This window comes from Oncorhynchus tshawytscha, linkage group LG10 (genome assembly GCF_018296145.1).
Source record: "Oncorhynchus tshawytscha isolate Ot180627B linkage group LG10, Otsh_v2.0, whole genome shotgun sequence".
Classification (NCBI taxonomy): domain Eukaryota; kingdom Metazoa; phylum Chordata; class Actinopteri; order Salmoniformes; family Salmonidae; genus Oncorhynchus; species Oncorhynchus tshawytscha.
In genome coordinates, this window is record NC_056438.1 from 66,400,204 (window position 1) to 66,414,341 (window position 14,138).

The window sequence follows — 14,138 nt, forward strand, 5'->3', positions numbered from 1 at the left end:
AATAATTTAAGACCCCATATAAAACAATAGCTGAATGGATATAGTCACTGATAGCTTGCCTTACACTTTTTAAATGTGCCCACAATGATTTCTATGAATTACTGGATCTCTTTCATTCTAGATGGTCCACATATTTGCAGGTGAGAAAGATCATTTCAGCCCCATCCAGGCCCTTATTGAGCTGGTCACATCCACCACCCTCTCTATCTTCCAGCAAGGTAAGAGAAAGTAAATTGAGATTTGATTCTCACATCATCTTCCAAGTACAGTTGAAGTCGAAAATTTACATACACTTAGGTTGGAGTCATTAAAACTAGTTTTTCAACCACTCCACAAATTTCTTGTTAACAAACTATAGTTTTGGCAAGTTGGTTAGGACAACAATTTTGTGCATGACACAAGTCATTTTTCCAATAATTGTTTACAGACAGATTATTTTACTTATATTTCACTGTATCAAAATTCCAGTGGGTCAGAAGTTTACATACACTAAGTTGACTGTGCCTTTAAAAAGCTTGGAAAATTGCAGAAAATGATATCATGGCTTTAGAAGCTTCTGATAGGCTAACTGACATAATTTGAGTCAATTAGAGGTGTACCTGTGGATGTATTTCAAGGCCTACCTTCAAACTCAGTGCCTCTTTGCTTTACATCATGAAAATCAAAAGAAATCAGCCAAGACCTCAGAAAAAAAATTGTAGACCTCCACAAGTCTGGTTCATCCTTGGGAGCAATTTCCAAATGCCTGAAGGTACCACGTTCATCTGTACAAACAATAGTACGCACGTATAAACACCGTGGGACCACGCAGCCAACATACCGCTTAGGAAGGAGACGCATTCTGTCTCCTAGAGATGAATGTACTTTGGTGTGAAAAGTGCAAATCAATCCCAGAACAACAGCAAAGGACCTTGTGAAGATGCTGGAGGAAACAGGTACAAAAATATCTATATCCACAGTAAAACGAGTCCTATATCAACATAACCTGAAAGGCCACTCAGCAAGGAAGAAGCAACTGCTCCAAAACGGCCATAAAAAAGCCAGACTACAGTTTGCAACTGCACATGGGGACAAAGATTTTACTTTTTGGAGAAATGTCCTCTGGTCTGATGAAACAAAAATAGAACTGTTTGGCCATAAAGACCCTCGTTATGTTTGGAGGAAAAAGGGGGAGGCTTGCAAGCCGAAGAAAACCATCCCAACCATGAAGCACAGGGGTGGCAGCAACATGTTGTGGGGGTGCTTTGCTGTAGGATGGACTGGTGCACTTCACAAAATAGATGGCATCATGAGGTGGAACATTATGTGGATATATTGAAGCAACATCTCAAGACATCAGTTAAAGTTAAAGTTAAAGCTTGGTTGCAAATGGGTCTTCCAAATGGACAATGACCCCAAGCATACTTCCAAAGTTGTGGCAAAATGGCTTAAGGACAACAAAGTCAAGGCATTGGAGTGGCCATCACAAAGCCCTGACCTCAATCCCAGCGTGTGCGAGCAAGGAGGCCTACACATCTAACTCAGTTACACCAGCTCTGTCAGGAGGAATGGGCCAAAATTCACTCAACTTATTGTGGGAAGCTTGTGGAAGGCTACTCGAAACGTTTGACCAAAGGTAAACAATTTAAAGGCAATGCTACCAAATAGTTTATGTAAACTTCTGACCCACCTGGAATGTGATGAAAGAAATAAAAGCTGAAATAAATAATTATCTCGACTATTATTCTGACATTTCACATTCTTAAAATAAAGTGGTGATCCTAATTGACCTAAGACAGGGAATTCTTACTAAGATTAAACGTCAGTAATTGTAAAAAATTAAAAATTAAAAAAAATGTATGTATTTTGCTAAGGTGTGTGTAATATTCTTACTTTAAATGTATTTCCTATTTGACATCTTTATGTGTGTTCACTATTCCATCTATTTTTCAGGCCCAAGGGAACATCCTGATATTGTTGAGTCATTCATGCAACTCCATGCCCAGGTCTGTCTTATTTTTATAGTCCGCTTCTCTGTCTCAGAGATTACATTCTGGATAAATATTTGTGTATCTATGTGTGTGTATCTTTAGCATCGTTTATACCTGGCTCTAACATGTGTCCTTTGTCCTGATCAAGTCCACATTCCGATTGTACCCACGTTTTTGATAGGTATATATGATCACAGTCAGATCACAATGCATATTTCAATCATCTACACCTGTCAAATAATGTGGACACAATCAGAATGTGGACAAGATCAGGACAAAGGACGCATGTTACAACCAAGTAAAAAGGGGGCTTATGTGTGTGTTGTTGACTCCATAGGCCCTCAAAAGGAAGCCTGACCTCTACCTGTCTGACCATCAAGATGTAAAGGCTCTATTCTACTGCGGTGAGAGACTTTGCCATGTAACCCACACTGTAATTCCAAGTGCACTGTAATGTGGCAGGTGTATACAACTGGTTCTGCACCAACTCTTTTTCAGGGGTCCTGTCACTCAAGTTCCCGGAGACGCCTACAGCGAAGTCAGCCTGTATGTTCTTTGTAAGTTAAGTAGGTGCGATGATGACACATTACCAAGTAACTTTACCTCTTGTACTAACTCATGACTGGAAGTCATAACCAGCAGTGCACACTGCTGAGGGCCCAAAAAGGTTACACTTTTTTTTCACTGAAACATGAAAAAAATCCCTGCTAGGGAGAAATGCAGGTTTTAACTAATTAAACAACAAATAATAGGATCTACATGATCAGTCTCTGTGTGTAAAATAAAAAGTGGTTAATGTGAACCTAACTCAGAGCTAAAAATTGTAAAGAAAGAAATCCAATATTATTTGTTGCCTAGACTTTACTGCAAATGACAAAGTCTTGAGAAAAAAACAATACACTAATATTGCAGTTAGCCATGACAGCCTTTATAATAGAACATTTGTGACCACACATAAATATTGCACTTGGGAAAAAAACACCTTATAGTAGAAATAGAATGAGACAAACAGGCATTCTAATTTTGCTCTAGACATCGATCAAGTGCACAAGGCTACACATTGTACACCCCCCCACACACACGTATTACTGTCAAGTTCAACACAACAAAAGCAATATCTTGGGCTACACATTGTACACTTTCTGCCTGTGGACATCTGTTCTACAATGTGCCAGCAGAGCATGATAACCCTTTGTTGGCATAATTGATCCCTTTCAGGCAGAGTACACCTGGCATACCCCTTTAATCCACTGACTGAAAAAGTGAGTGGTGTTCCTTTCACCTCTATGGTGGCATCCAGTTTAAGCCAGGCCCAGCTCCACTTCATCCCTGAATCCACTTGTTTAACAAGCAACACCTCATTTTCAGGGGCGGCAGGTAGCCTAGTGGGTAGTGTTGAACCGAAAGGTTGCTGGATCGAATCCCCGAGCTGACAAGGTAAAAATCTGTTGTTCTGCCCCTGAACAAGGCAATTAACCCCCTGTTTCCCGGTAGGCCATCATTGTAAATAAGAATTTGTTTGTAACTGACTTGCCTAGTTAAATAAATGTTAAATATATATATTTTTAATTATTCACCTAATTCTCTCATTCGGAAAATGAACCATATACTTTAGAGGGAAAACATCAGTTCACAGATAGTTCATTAGCTAGTTAACATTTCACACAGATTGCCAGGGTCCAGTAAGCAACTAACGCGTTATAACTTGAAGAACACCAAGGAGTCGTATACCATTTAATACTACAGCGAATTGGTTAGGTTATTAATGTTAGCTTATCTGATGTTGTAACGTTAGCTGTCTGACTATTAGCCAGCTAATTTCACACCATAAACTCAATTATTTGATCAGTTAAATTGGCTAATGTTGCTCAACATTTCTCTGGCTAGCTAACGGAGAATTCCATCCAGCTAGCAGGATACTTAATGCTAACAATACTTGTTCCACCACACTTTCCAAATGCCAGTAGTTTTTCGGTTATAGCTCATGAAACAGCTTCATCACCTTCTCACCCCGTTTCCGTGATCAGGCTTCACACCTACCTCTTCGTTATCATTCAGGAGACGAGCAAACTGCCTTTCCTATGGTACCTCCATCATTTCCACTCTCCCGCTGTCTTTCCAGAGCGCAGGCTGATGATGTAACTAGCAAATTGGTTGTCTATTCTCTCTTCAGTCGCATGCTGCATTCTGTTATGTGAACGGATTGGTTGAGCCTCGTCCTACAACCAGTAGTGATCCAAAGCCCCCTCCCAAACTGTTCTCAGATTTATACAAAGCACGTAGGTCACCTATTTTTGATTAAAAAGGGTTAATATCCCCAAAAGGTGACTATTTTGCATCCCTGCATAACTCCTGTTTATTCTGCACCCCTCCTGTCATAATGTGGCTGTTCCATACATCCTTCCTCCGTACCTCCCCATCAGATGGAGTTGGTCTGTCATTGTGGAGACATCCCTCCTATTGGTCAGGTGCTACAGAGGGACGGGAAGCTTCTCGTCCACACCATCCTGGAGGTAACCAAATGGTATCTCTGTTAGTGTGTGGGAAAGAAATACCCTCACGAGTAGGACAAGACTGCAGTCAGTGACTCAGTCCTCCAGACCAGTGGTTCCCAACCAGGGATTCTAGGACCCCTGTACTTGGACTATCCACAAGGGGTACTTGAAAAGACTCATGAGACCATAGGCTTACCGGTAAAATGCAAATGAGGGGGTACACCGGGCAGTCAAATTCAGTTGGTAGTACAGCAACTGAAATAGGTTGGGAACCACTACTCTAAGCACAATAGTGGCCAATGAATGGGTATAATTATGTTTCAGTCAGTGCTCACCCTTGGGCTTCTTGTTACAACTTCCTCTCCCTCTGTGTCATCACCAGATTGTTGGAAGTCAGTCTCTCTGCTGTCTGACGGAGCACTTCTCTGAGGTGCTTTTCTGTCTGAACAGACATTGCCCTGTGCTGCTGGCCCAGTGGTTAAAGGAAGGACTACGTGTCCCAGGGTTCCCCTCTGCCCAGGTCTCCATGGAGCAGAAGGACACCTTCAGCCAGCAACTCCTCAGGTAGCCTACACATCCATTCATACACTCATTTGGCGTTCCAGGTTCTTTGTAGTCACACTGCTCTGACCTTCCGATCTCACCGTGACAGATGAATTTGTCTCTGGAACAATATCATTATGCAGTCCTCCAAGATGTGCAAACAGCTATGTACATGTTTGAACTCTTTTCTGATCTATTCAGACAAATCTATCTCATTCACCCTATTTTTACCAGGGAACAGACTAACAAGCGGCGTGTTAAGGAGATCGTGAAGGAGTTCTCGCTGTTGTGTCGAGGTATGCAGGGCACTACTGGCTACTCAGCAGATTACTAGTGTGGCTGCAGTACTCGCCTTGTCTGAAACAAGACATCCTGAGACCCAAGACCTGTTCAGGGAAACCCAGAGGATTGGAGTCCCCCGACAAGGACTTTGTGTGAATTGTATCAACTTTATGCTGGCGGTGCACTCACATGGCTGCAGTAGTGTGTATTCTGTGGGGGGTTGAAGTTCCAAGGTAAAACTGTCCCTGTGTTAATGTCATGGGATGTTACTATTGTTATGGCCGTGTGAAGAAAGGCATCATGGTTTCTTCAGAAAAGTGATTTACAGTTGTTTGTCTGATCAAGTTATATCCTGCTCTGGACTCTATGGCGTAGGCAGAACAGAGGGAAGAAAACTCTAATCCGGCCCAAAGAGAGCAGTGACAACATTGGGTCATGGTGGGTGATACAAACCAACAACTGTTTTGAAGGGTGATACTATCCAATATATTTTTTTTAAAGCCAATTTTCACCCAGGTATTTAGTGGGATCTGAGTTATGATCATGTTATAAGCATGTCATGATCGTGTTAAGATTGTGTTATAAGCATGTCATGATCGTGTTAAGATTGTGTTATAAGGATGTTTTAAGAAAGTTGTAGGGATGTTTAGAAAGAAAATAATAAACAGATCTGAGTCTCTGCAGCTGCTCGGGCAGGCTGACTCTATTGGTGTACTCGTTTATTATCATGACATTCTGTTGGATTCTATGGTAGTTCAGATACATATTATCGAAATATAGAAAGTCCCCCAGGCCATCCTCTCTGTTATGTAGGAAAGGCTGAGAAACGATACACCGTGATGAGAGGACTTGATATATTCAACTATTTTAGATATTATATTAGTGGAGGTATATTTCTAAAGACAGGACTTTTTTCCTGAACATGTGACCTGACCAGTAGAAACTCCAGGCCCTGGTCAGGTCACATGGTCAGATAAAAAAAAAAAAAAATGCTGGCCCTAATGATAATTCTAAAACATCTCAGGACATCCACGACAGAAATATAAGACAGACATTGTACAGAGACAACCAGCCCCTCACTCGAAGGCTGTGTTCGTTTTTAATCAATGACATCACTTTAGTGGGACAGCTGCTCGCAGGCTGGTGGTGGTTGGAGCTGTCCTCTGTAAAAAAGGTGGAATTGATAAGTGAGGAGTTTGTTCGTAGTGATGGTTGGTGCTGTGGTGCACTGAGTTACAGTGGAGTGGTAAAGGGGGGTTTATGAGGGGTTCAAGGTGATGTCTCCCCGATCCCCTCTACTTTAGTCCTCCTCCCATTTCACTACCGTATCCTGGTAAAGAGATTCAACACTGACTTGGACTCCTGAAGGAAGAACACAACAACAAGGAAGTTCTTTATTTGACATAATCAAGCAACAAACCTGTTACTGGCCAAATGAAAAAGAACAATGACAAGATGGGTTTTGTTCACGAACCTTGGTGCAGCGTGTCTTACTGAAAACATTCCAGAAACGCAGAGTCTCGTCTCCCGCCCCCGTCACAATGGCCTCTCCGTCTGGTGACACAGCCTTGAGGAGAGGGAACAGAAAGACTTGAATATCGAGTTTGAGGTTGTACTTTCTACTAGGGTTGCAAAATTCTAGGAACTGTCAAAGAATTCCCTGGTTTTACAGATATCCTGGTTGGAGGGTTCCAGATTTTCTGCTTATTCTGAGAATCCTCCAACCAGGATTTCAGGAAAACCAGGGAATTTAATGAAAGTCCCAGGAATTTTGCAACCCTACTTTCTACATATGTCATACTGAGGAAGGCGGCAAATTGGTGGTGGTGGTGATGATGATTTGCTGTGTTATTCAACATTACAGACACCCAACTACTCCCCTCCACCAGTCTCACCAAGTAGAGAACTCTGTAGGAGTGTCCCGTCAGCTTGGCCACCTGGTTCAGAGACGGGTACTTCCACACCAGGATCTGGTTCTGAGAGTAGCCATGGGTGCTCACCTGAAACACATGATAGAGTGTACACCCATTCACTACTTATGAACACCGACCTGACTAATATCATTTACGATCAAAACACTGTCAACTAATACAAGTATTTGTTGGAGCAATTGAGTGTGCAATCCTTACTTCACTATTAAAATATTTATTTCAGCCATGAAAAGTTATGTGCGACGTTTGACTACATAATTCTACTACTGTGATGAAAGAAAATAACTTAGGACCAGATACGCAGGAAAGCTGATGCTTCGGGAGCAGGTATTAAGTAAGTAGTGCCTCACCAGCTCATTGGCGTGCTTGGACCAGGCCAGGTTGCAGACCTGGGAGCCTGTGTCAGTGCTCTGCAGGGGCTGGCCTGTCAAGGTGTTCCAGAAGCGTAGACAGCGGTCGGCCGTTCCTCCTCCAGACACCAGCAGCCCATGCTGGTGGGGTGACCAGGCGATGGCCTTCACTGCAGCCAGGTGGTCACTGTACTGCTGCATCGGGAGCAGGCTGGAGCTGTTCCACACCAGCAGCTAAGGATAAGGGAGGGGTGTGTTCAGAATCACAAATGTTGTTCAAATGTTTTGAAGTAGAGTTACGGATCCCGTTCAGTATTGTAAATGTTGCGACAAGTCGAGATGAACTGAATGCAAAGGGGAGTGGGGGGGGGGGGTAGATTCACAGTTTTGAGAGATTGTCTGAAAGTGTTTGAAAACAAACATCTGTGTTGTATTATTGGAGAAAATCATGTAGTTCCTCCCCGCTGTCTCACTAAGTTTCTCCCTACTGAACAGGAGCCAGTGATGTGAATATGACCCTGAAGCTGTCCTGCTCACCTTGTTGTCGTTGCCCCCAGAGGCCAGGTGCTGGTGGTCGGGGGACCACTTGAGGCCACACACCTCCTGCCTGTGGCCCTGGAGCCTCCTCTCAGCGGACGGAGGGGTGCGGACGTCCCTCTGGAGGATCACACGGTCCCTGCTGCCTGAAGACAGCTGTTCTCCATTCCACGCCAGTGCTCCTGGAGAGTGGGACAGAGAGAGTACATTCTCCATGTTACAGTCCCATTCCATCTGGTATTACCTAAGCAATTATATGTTTTACTTATTTTTTATCCAATAGACAGGCCGTGTCCAGAATCTGTCTTGCCTACTACTTACTAAAACTACATACTGTGTACTAATTGTACTACATACTAATTAGAACGTACGGTTTAGTAAGAATGTATGCAGTAAGAAAAACAATTAACATACCAGGCTTACCAATGCAGAGAATGTCATCTAACATGCAATTCTGCGTCATTTGTTAATTTTGGTACAGTGTCCCCTATATGACTATCAGCTGTTAATCAACTGTTGTCAAACAGTAAATACTATTCTCTTCCTCCATAACATGCAACAAATTCATACGGTACTCAATGAAAATCTAAAGGAGTATGACATCCTGGCATTTAAAGAGTACTTCATTTTTGTAGTACTATAAAACATTCTATAAAACATACCTAATCATCCTTCTATTTACGCAAGTACGGATATCAGACTGTAAAAACGAAGTCCTCTCAAAGAATAGATCTTGTCACACACATATACACACGGATACAAAAACATATCAAACCGACACCTAAATCGACATGCATCACTGACCGACACGAGCCGAGTGGCCTTCCAGGCTGGTCAGCTTTCTCCCTCCAGCTGCGTCCCAGATCTGAACATAGCCCTTATGGGTGCCCACAGCAACGAGGCTCCCCTGAGAGGATGGACACAACCCAGGCCAGTGAGTGACTAGATGTAAGGTAGATGATACATGTCTTGTTAAGGGTGTCAGTCTTCCTTTATGAACACTAAATGTCCCAGTTGTTTTCCTCATAAAAGTATTTATCAACAGAATGATCACAGATATTGAGCAGGGCTGTAAACTCACCCTTTCATTCCAACACACTGATGTCACAGAGTCCCCATCCACTGACAGGTCACACAGTCTTGTCACCTTCAGGGTTAAATACATGGATAGAAAATAAGCAATAATAGAGGTTTGTGTCCTTTTCTCCAGTCTCCCCTGGCCCCTCCCGCACTCTCCCCTGGCCCCTTCCTCACTCTCCCGTGGCCCCTCCCGCACTCTCCCCTGGCCCCTCCCGCACTCTCCCTGGCCCCTCCCGCACTCTCCCCTGGCCCCTCCCGCACTCTCACCTGGACCCTCCCGCACTCTCACCTGGACCCTCCCGCACTCTCACCTGGACCCTCCCGCACTCTCACCTGGACCCTCCCGCACTCTCACCTGGCCCCTCCCGCACTCTCCCCTGGCCCCTCCCGCACTCTCCCCTGGCCCCTCCCGCACTCTCCCCTGGCCCCTCCCTCACTCTCACCTGGCCCCTCCCTCACTCTCACCTGGCCCCTCCCTCACTCTCACCTGGCCCCTCCCGCACTCTCACCTGGACCCTCCCGCACTCTCACCTGGACCCTCCCGCACTCTCACCTGGCCCCTCCCTCACTCTCACCTGGCTGGTGCAGGCGCTCCACAGGTACACACAGGCCCCCAGGCCCACAGACAGCAGGTTGCCAGCGGACCAGTCTACCAGGTTGAGGTAGAAGTCATCCTGCAGCTCAGGGGCGTCGAGCACTTTGAAGGGGATCTTGGAGATCTTACGGGCTGGCTTCCGAGGGGAACGAAGGAGCTTGTGACTACACAAACATGGGAGTGAGGGAGGGGTAAGTTCCAGCGATAGAGGTTCATATGCTATGGAAGTTCATACAAATATTGGTGTGTATTGTATTTTTTCTTTAGCAGACATGTATAGTGGATGGATGTAACATACAGTAACTGTGTAGTGGATGGATGTAACATACAGTAACTGTATAGTGGATGGATGTAACATACAGTAACTGTATAGTGGATGGATGTAACATACAGTAACTGTATAGTGGATGGGATGCAACATACAGTAACTGTATAGTGGATGGATGTAACATACAGTAACTGTATAGTGGATGGATGTAACATACAGTAACTGTGTAGTGGATGGGATGCAACATACAGTAACTGTATAGTGGATGGATGTAACTGTATAGTGGATGGATGTAACATACAGTAACTGTATAGTGGATGGATGTAACATACAGTAACTGTGTAGTGGATGGATGTAACATACAGTAACTGTATAGTGGATGGGATGCAACATACAGTAACTGTATAGTGGATGGATGTAACATACAGTAACTGTATAGTGGATGGATGTAACATACAGTAACTGTATAGTGGATGGATGTAACATACAGTAACTGTATAGTGGATGGGATGCAACATACAGTAACTGTATAGTGGATGGATGTAACATACAGTAACTGTATAGTGGATGGATGTAACATACAGTAACTGTATAGTGGATGGATGTAACATACAGTAACTGTATAGTGGATGGATGTAGCATACAGTAACTGTGCCTGTATAGTGAATGGATAGAAAACCCAACATCACATTTAAAGCCAGTGAAGGCTAGAATCCGTATTTGGTGAAACTTCCATGTCCGTTTGGGATACTGCAATAACAAAGAAGTTACTTCAAACACCCCCCCCCAACTCGTAGATTGTTGCACGTGAGATAGAACAGCAGAAAATATATACAGAGTTATTTTTTACAACGTCCACGCTGCCAGACACTCCTCTCCTCGGTTTCATCAACAAAACAATAACAAAGGGTCTGGGGCCAACAGTTGTGCTGTTTCACCAAATGCAGATTCTTGCTTTAAAGGGACATTTTAAAAAAATTTAAAAACATCATATTCATCATCTTCAGCACCGCCATATGTGAAAATGCTGGAGATGTTGAATATGAAGTTGAAAAATTGTGAAATGTCCCTTTAAGGCCAGTGGTTGTCACTAGTCCATAGAGTGGACTCATCAGTACCTCTTGTTGCTGAGTGGGGAGAGCGAGTATGGCGAGACTTCATTGCCACTGTCAAAAGGCACTCTCTTAGTGTGGACTGTGTACTATGGAGGAATAATTCAAATCAGAATGTTAATTGTGAGGATAGTTTGCCTCGCTGTATATCGGCGGTTTTGTGCTGGGGCTCGGGGGTTTCTCTCTCTCTCCGTCTCTCACCCTGAAGAGGCTGTGTGTGTCCTGGGAGAAGACGGTGTGGCGGCGGTCCTCAGTGTGGAGGTCTGGAACGCTCTCTATCCCTGCCCCCAGTAACTCGTTCCTCAGCAGGGCAGCATATGCCACAGTGTCTTTCCCCGTGTCTGACCCAGCATCCTTCGACCTGTGGTTCTGGTTGGGAGATTGACAGTTCTCCTATGGAGAATGAGCGAGTAAATAAGGGGTTGAAAATGATATTGCCAAAGTTGTGAAAACCAATGCACATGTGTGCAAAACAGATATATCAATGAGTATGTGAGAGAGAGACGGTGGCTGAGAGAGTATATCATTTGTGGTACACGATTGGAGGAAAGGTGTGTTGCTTACGTTGGCATAGTGGAAGTTGATACACCAGTTGCTTCCAACACGGGTAGGAATGAATCGGTCCCCAGATTTGACACTGAGAGGACTGCAGGTCGCACCTCCAGACTGAAATGGTTGGACAAACAAACCGTGTCAACATGTGCAATAGGCAAAACATTTGGTTGAATGCACTACTACACAAAGCTTTTCACTCTCCATACATGACAACCGTCCAGATTGGTTCAAAATGGATTACTTGTTAGTATCTATTCAAACACATCCGTTTCTGTTCTCTCCCCAATCCTCTTGCAGGCAGTTCTGTTTTTAATACCAGAGATACAGCTGATCGCCTTACTCACCTTAGCCAGCTGGCCCTCTGGTAGGTTCTGATGGTTGATTTGCTTCAGCAGCCTTCTCTCATATTCCTGGTCCATTTTACAAGAGCACCACCACTACCAGCAACTCTGTCCAGTCCCCCCCCCTCCCCCTCCCCCTACACGTCACTGGCCTCCCATCCCTGGAGGAAATAAAATGTCAGAGTAGAGGTGTAAGACAGTTATCCTGGTTGTAGAGGTGTAAGACAGTTATCCTGGTTAGTGGTCAACCACACTACTGACACAAATTAAAAGTAACAAGGAAAGCTGCCCTGACTGCACACCAGGAAGCTGCACTGATTGACTAGTTAGCTCCTGCAAGAAAGCCAGATTACTAGCCACATTTCGACTGGTAAATTAGAGAATAACTATGGTGACGTTTCAGGGTAAAATAAATATCGTCGCTGTCCAAGAACTCTGCAAAACAATGTGTGCTGATGTCAATCACACCGTTGTCATGGTATCACCCCCCTACAAACAAACTCTGGCTGCTAGCAGCAATAATCAGCTGACGACACAATAAAAGAAAGGTCTTTCTTACTACTGGTTAGCGCAAGTAAAAAGCAGACGTATCGCCATGTTTATTTCTGGACAGACCACCCATAGCCTTTAAAATGCCTCAATCGCCCACGAGTTTGTTGACGTTTTCCCAATGACAAGGAAAATTGCTGATTTTTGTCCTGAAGATACCGACACCATTAAATTGCCATCGCAACCACTGAGTCAATGATTTTTATAACTAAACCTTGCATTGGTCTATCTGTGACTGAGCTATAAAGATCGCAACTCTTGGGTGTTGTTTATGTCTGAATCAAGATGGCGACGATCAGCTGGACTGCAATAGACGCAGAGCTCAACAGCGACACGTGGCGTATGTTATGAGCACTGAGGTAGGTTATGAGAAATTGTTCATGAAAAGAAAAACATGGGAATGCACACAAAATATTTAAAGTGTGGTAGTCTATTGCAAAAAGTAAACCAACATATCCTCATCCTGACACCCCCTTCTTTCTCCTGATGTATTTTATTTAACCTTCATCATAGCCAAGGATTTCAGTTTGGTGTAAATGTATTTGTAATTTTTCAAATTCCCATAGGTTGGGGGCACATTCCCTCAGGGTTTTAGGCAGCTTTATTGCATAAGCAAGAGGAGTCTCAACAAGTGCATGCACAGATTTAGAAAGGAAGCGGTGCATTAGTGCCCACACCCTCGGTGTTCAGACTGGACTCCACTCCCTCTGGGGAGGAGATGTTGAACTTCTGGAGCAGGGTGGTGAAGAGGAGGAAGAGCTCCATCTGGGCCAGTTGTTCCCTCGACACACCCTCTTCCCTAGAGTAACACACAAAAACAAGTTCAGTTTTTCTTATTCCATCTTGTTCTGAGGGCAGCTCTGCTTAGGGTGATTGGTTGGAATTAATATGATTGGTTGGAATGAGATGGAATAAGGAAAACTCCAATCTGCATACAAAACGTGCTGCTGTATCCAATGGATTGTGTCTATGAGGCCCAGGTCTATGTGTGCAATTGTATCAGCAACATGCATGTATCTTTCAGTGCCTGACTCTTTCCTGGATGCATATTATTAAGACATATTGCTGGACTAAAACACACTTTCAATAGAGACTCTCCATTGAGTGTGGTTTTTAGTCCAGAAGAAGGATTAATGTATAAGTACCTGCAGCAAAAGGGCATGAAAGCCTCCTTCCGCACAAACTTACCATCAGCCACCAGGACGTTTTCAGGTTCGAAGCTGTCTGGCATCTTCCAGTCATTCTGATCAGCCAATACAGAGGAGGAACACCACCATAGTACCCTTCACACCAAATACAGCAGGACCGTATCATAATCATCCTCATCATGATCATTAGTATATGGGAAGTTTCTCCCGTTCTTCTCTGCAGATCTACTCATGGTCTGTCAGGATGGATGGGTAGCGTCGCTGCACAGCTATTTTCAGGTCTCTCCAGAGATGTTCGTTCAGGTTCAACTCCTGGCTCTAGCTTAGCCACTCAAGAACATTCAGAGACTTATCCTAAAGCCACTCATGCGTTGTCTTGGCT

The 14,138-nt window shown here is 44.0% G+C and overlaps 2 protein-coding genes across 3 annotated transcripts in view; one reads left to right on the top strand and one right to left on the bottom strand.

Annotated features, from left to right (window-relative positions):
• LOC112260695 (importin-13) overlaps positions 1–6,010 on the top strand; it is a 21,597-nt gene extending 15,587 nt beyond the window's left edge. Inside the window, exons 15-21 of one of the 2 annotated variants that reach the window (XM_024435991.2) lie at positions 122–218; positions 1,933–1,985; positions 2,308–2,374; positions 2,469–2,527; positions 4,394–4,483; positions 4,848–5,029; positions 5,243–6,010. In XM_024435991.2, coding sequence (XP_024291759.1) covers positions 122–218; positions 1,933–1,985; positions 2,308–2,374; positions 2,469–2,527; positions 4,394–4,483; positions 4,848–5,029; positions 5,243–5,342 — 648 coding nt within the window. In that variant the 3' untranslated portion in view covers positions 5,343–6,010. Of the gene's footprint in view, positions 1–121; positions 219–1,932; positions 1,986–2,307; positions 2,375–2,468; positions 2,528–4,393; positions 4,484–4,847; positions 5,030–5,242 lie in introns of those variants that run through there. The other variant, XR_002955045.1, reaches the window with a different exon arrangement.
• Positions 5,993–12,918, bottom strand: fzr1b (fizzy/cell division cycle 20 related 1b). Its single transcript, XM_042328867.1, has 12 exons — positions 12,063–12,918; positions 11,728–11,829; positions 11,365–11,556; positions 11,170–11,252; positions 9,764–9,947; positions 9,190–9,255; positions 8,913–9,015; positions 8,109–8,290; positions 7,572–7,805; positions 7,186–7,290; positions 6,765–6,857; positions 5,993–6,652 (listed from the first exon to the last, which is right to left on the bottom strand). The coding sequence occupies exons 1-12, from the start codon at positions 12,135–12,137 to the stop codon at positions 6,611–6,613; spliced, it is 1,461 nt and encodes a 486-aa protein (XP_042184801.1). The 5' UTR covers positions 12,138–12,918; the 3' UTR covers positions 5,993–6,610.
• Positions 12,919–14,138: the final 1,220 nt, after the last annotated feature.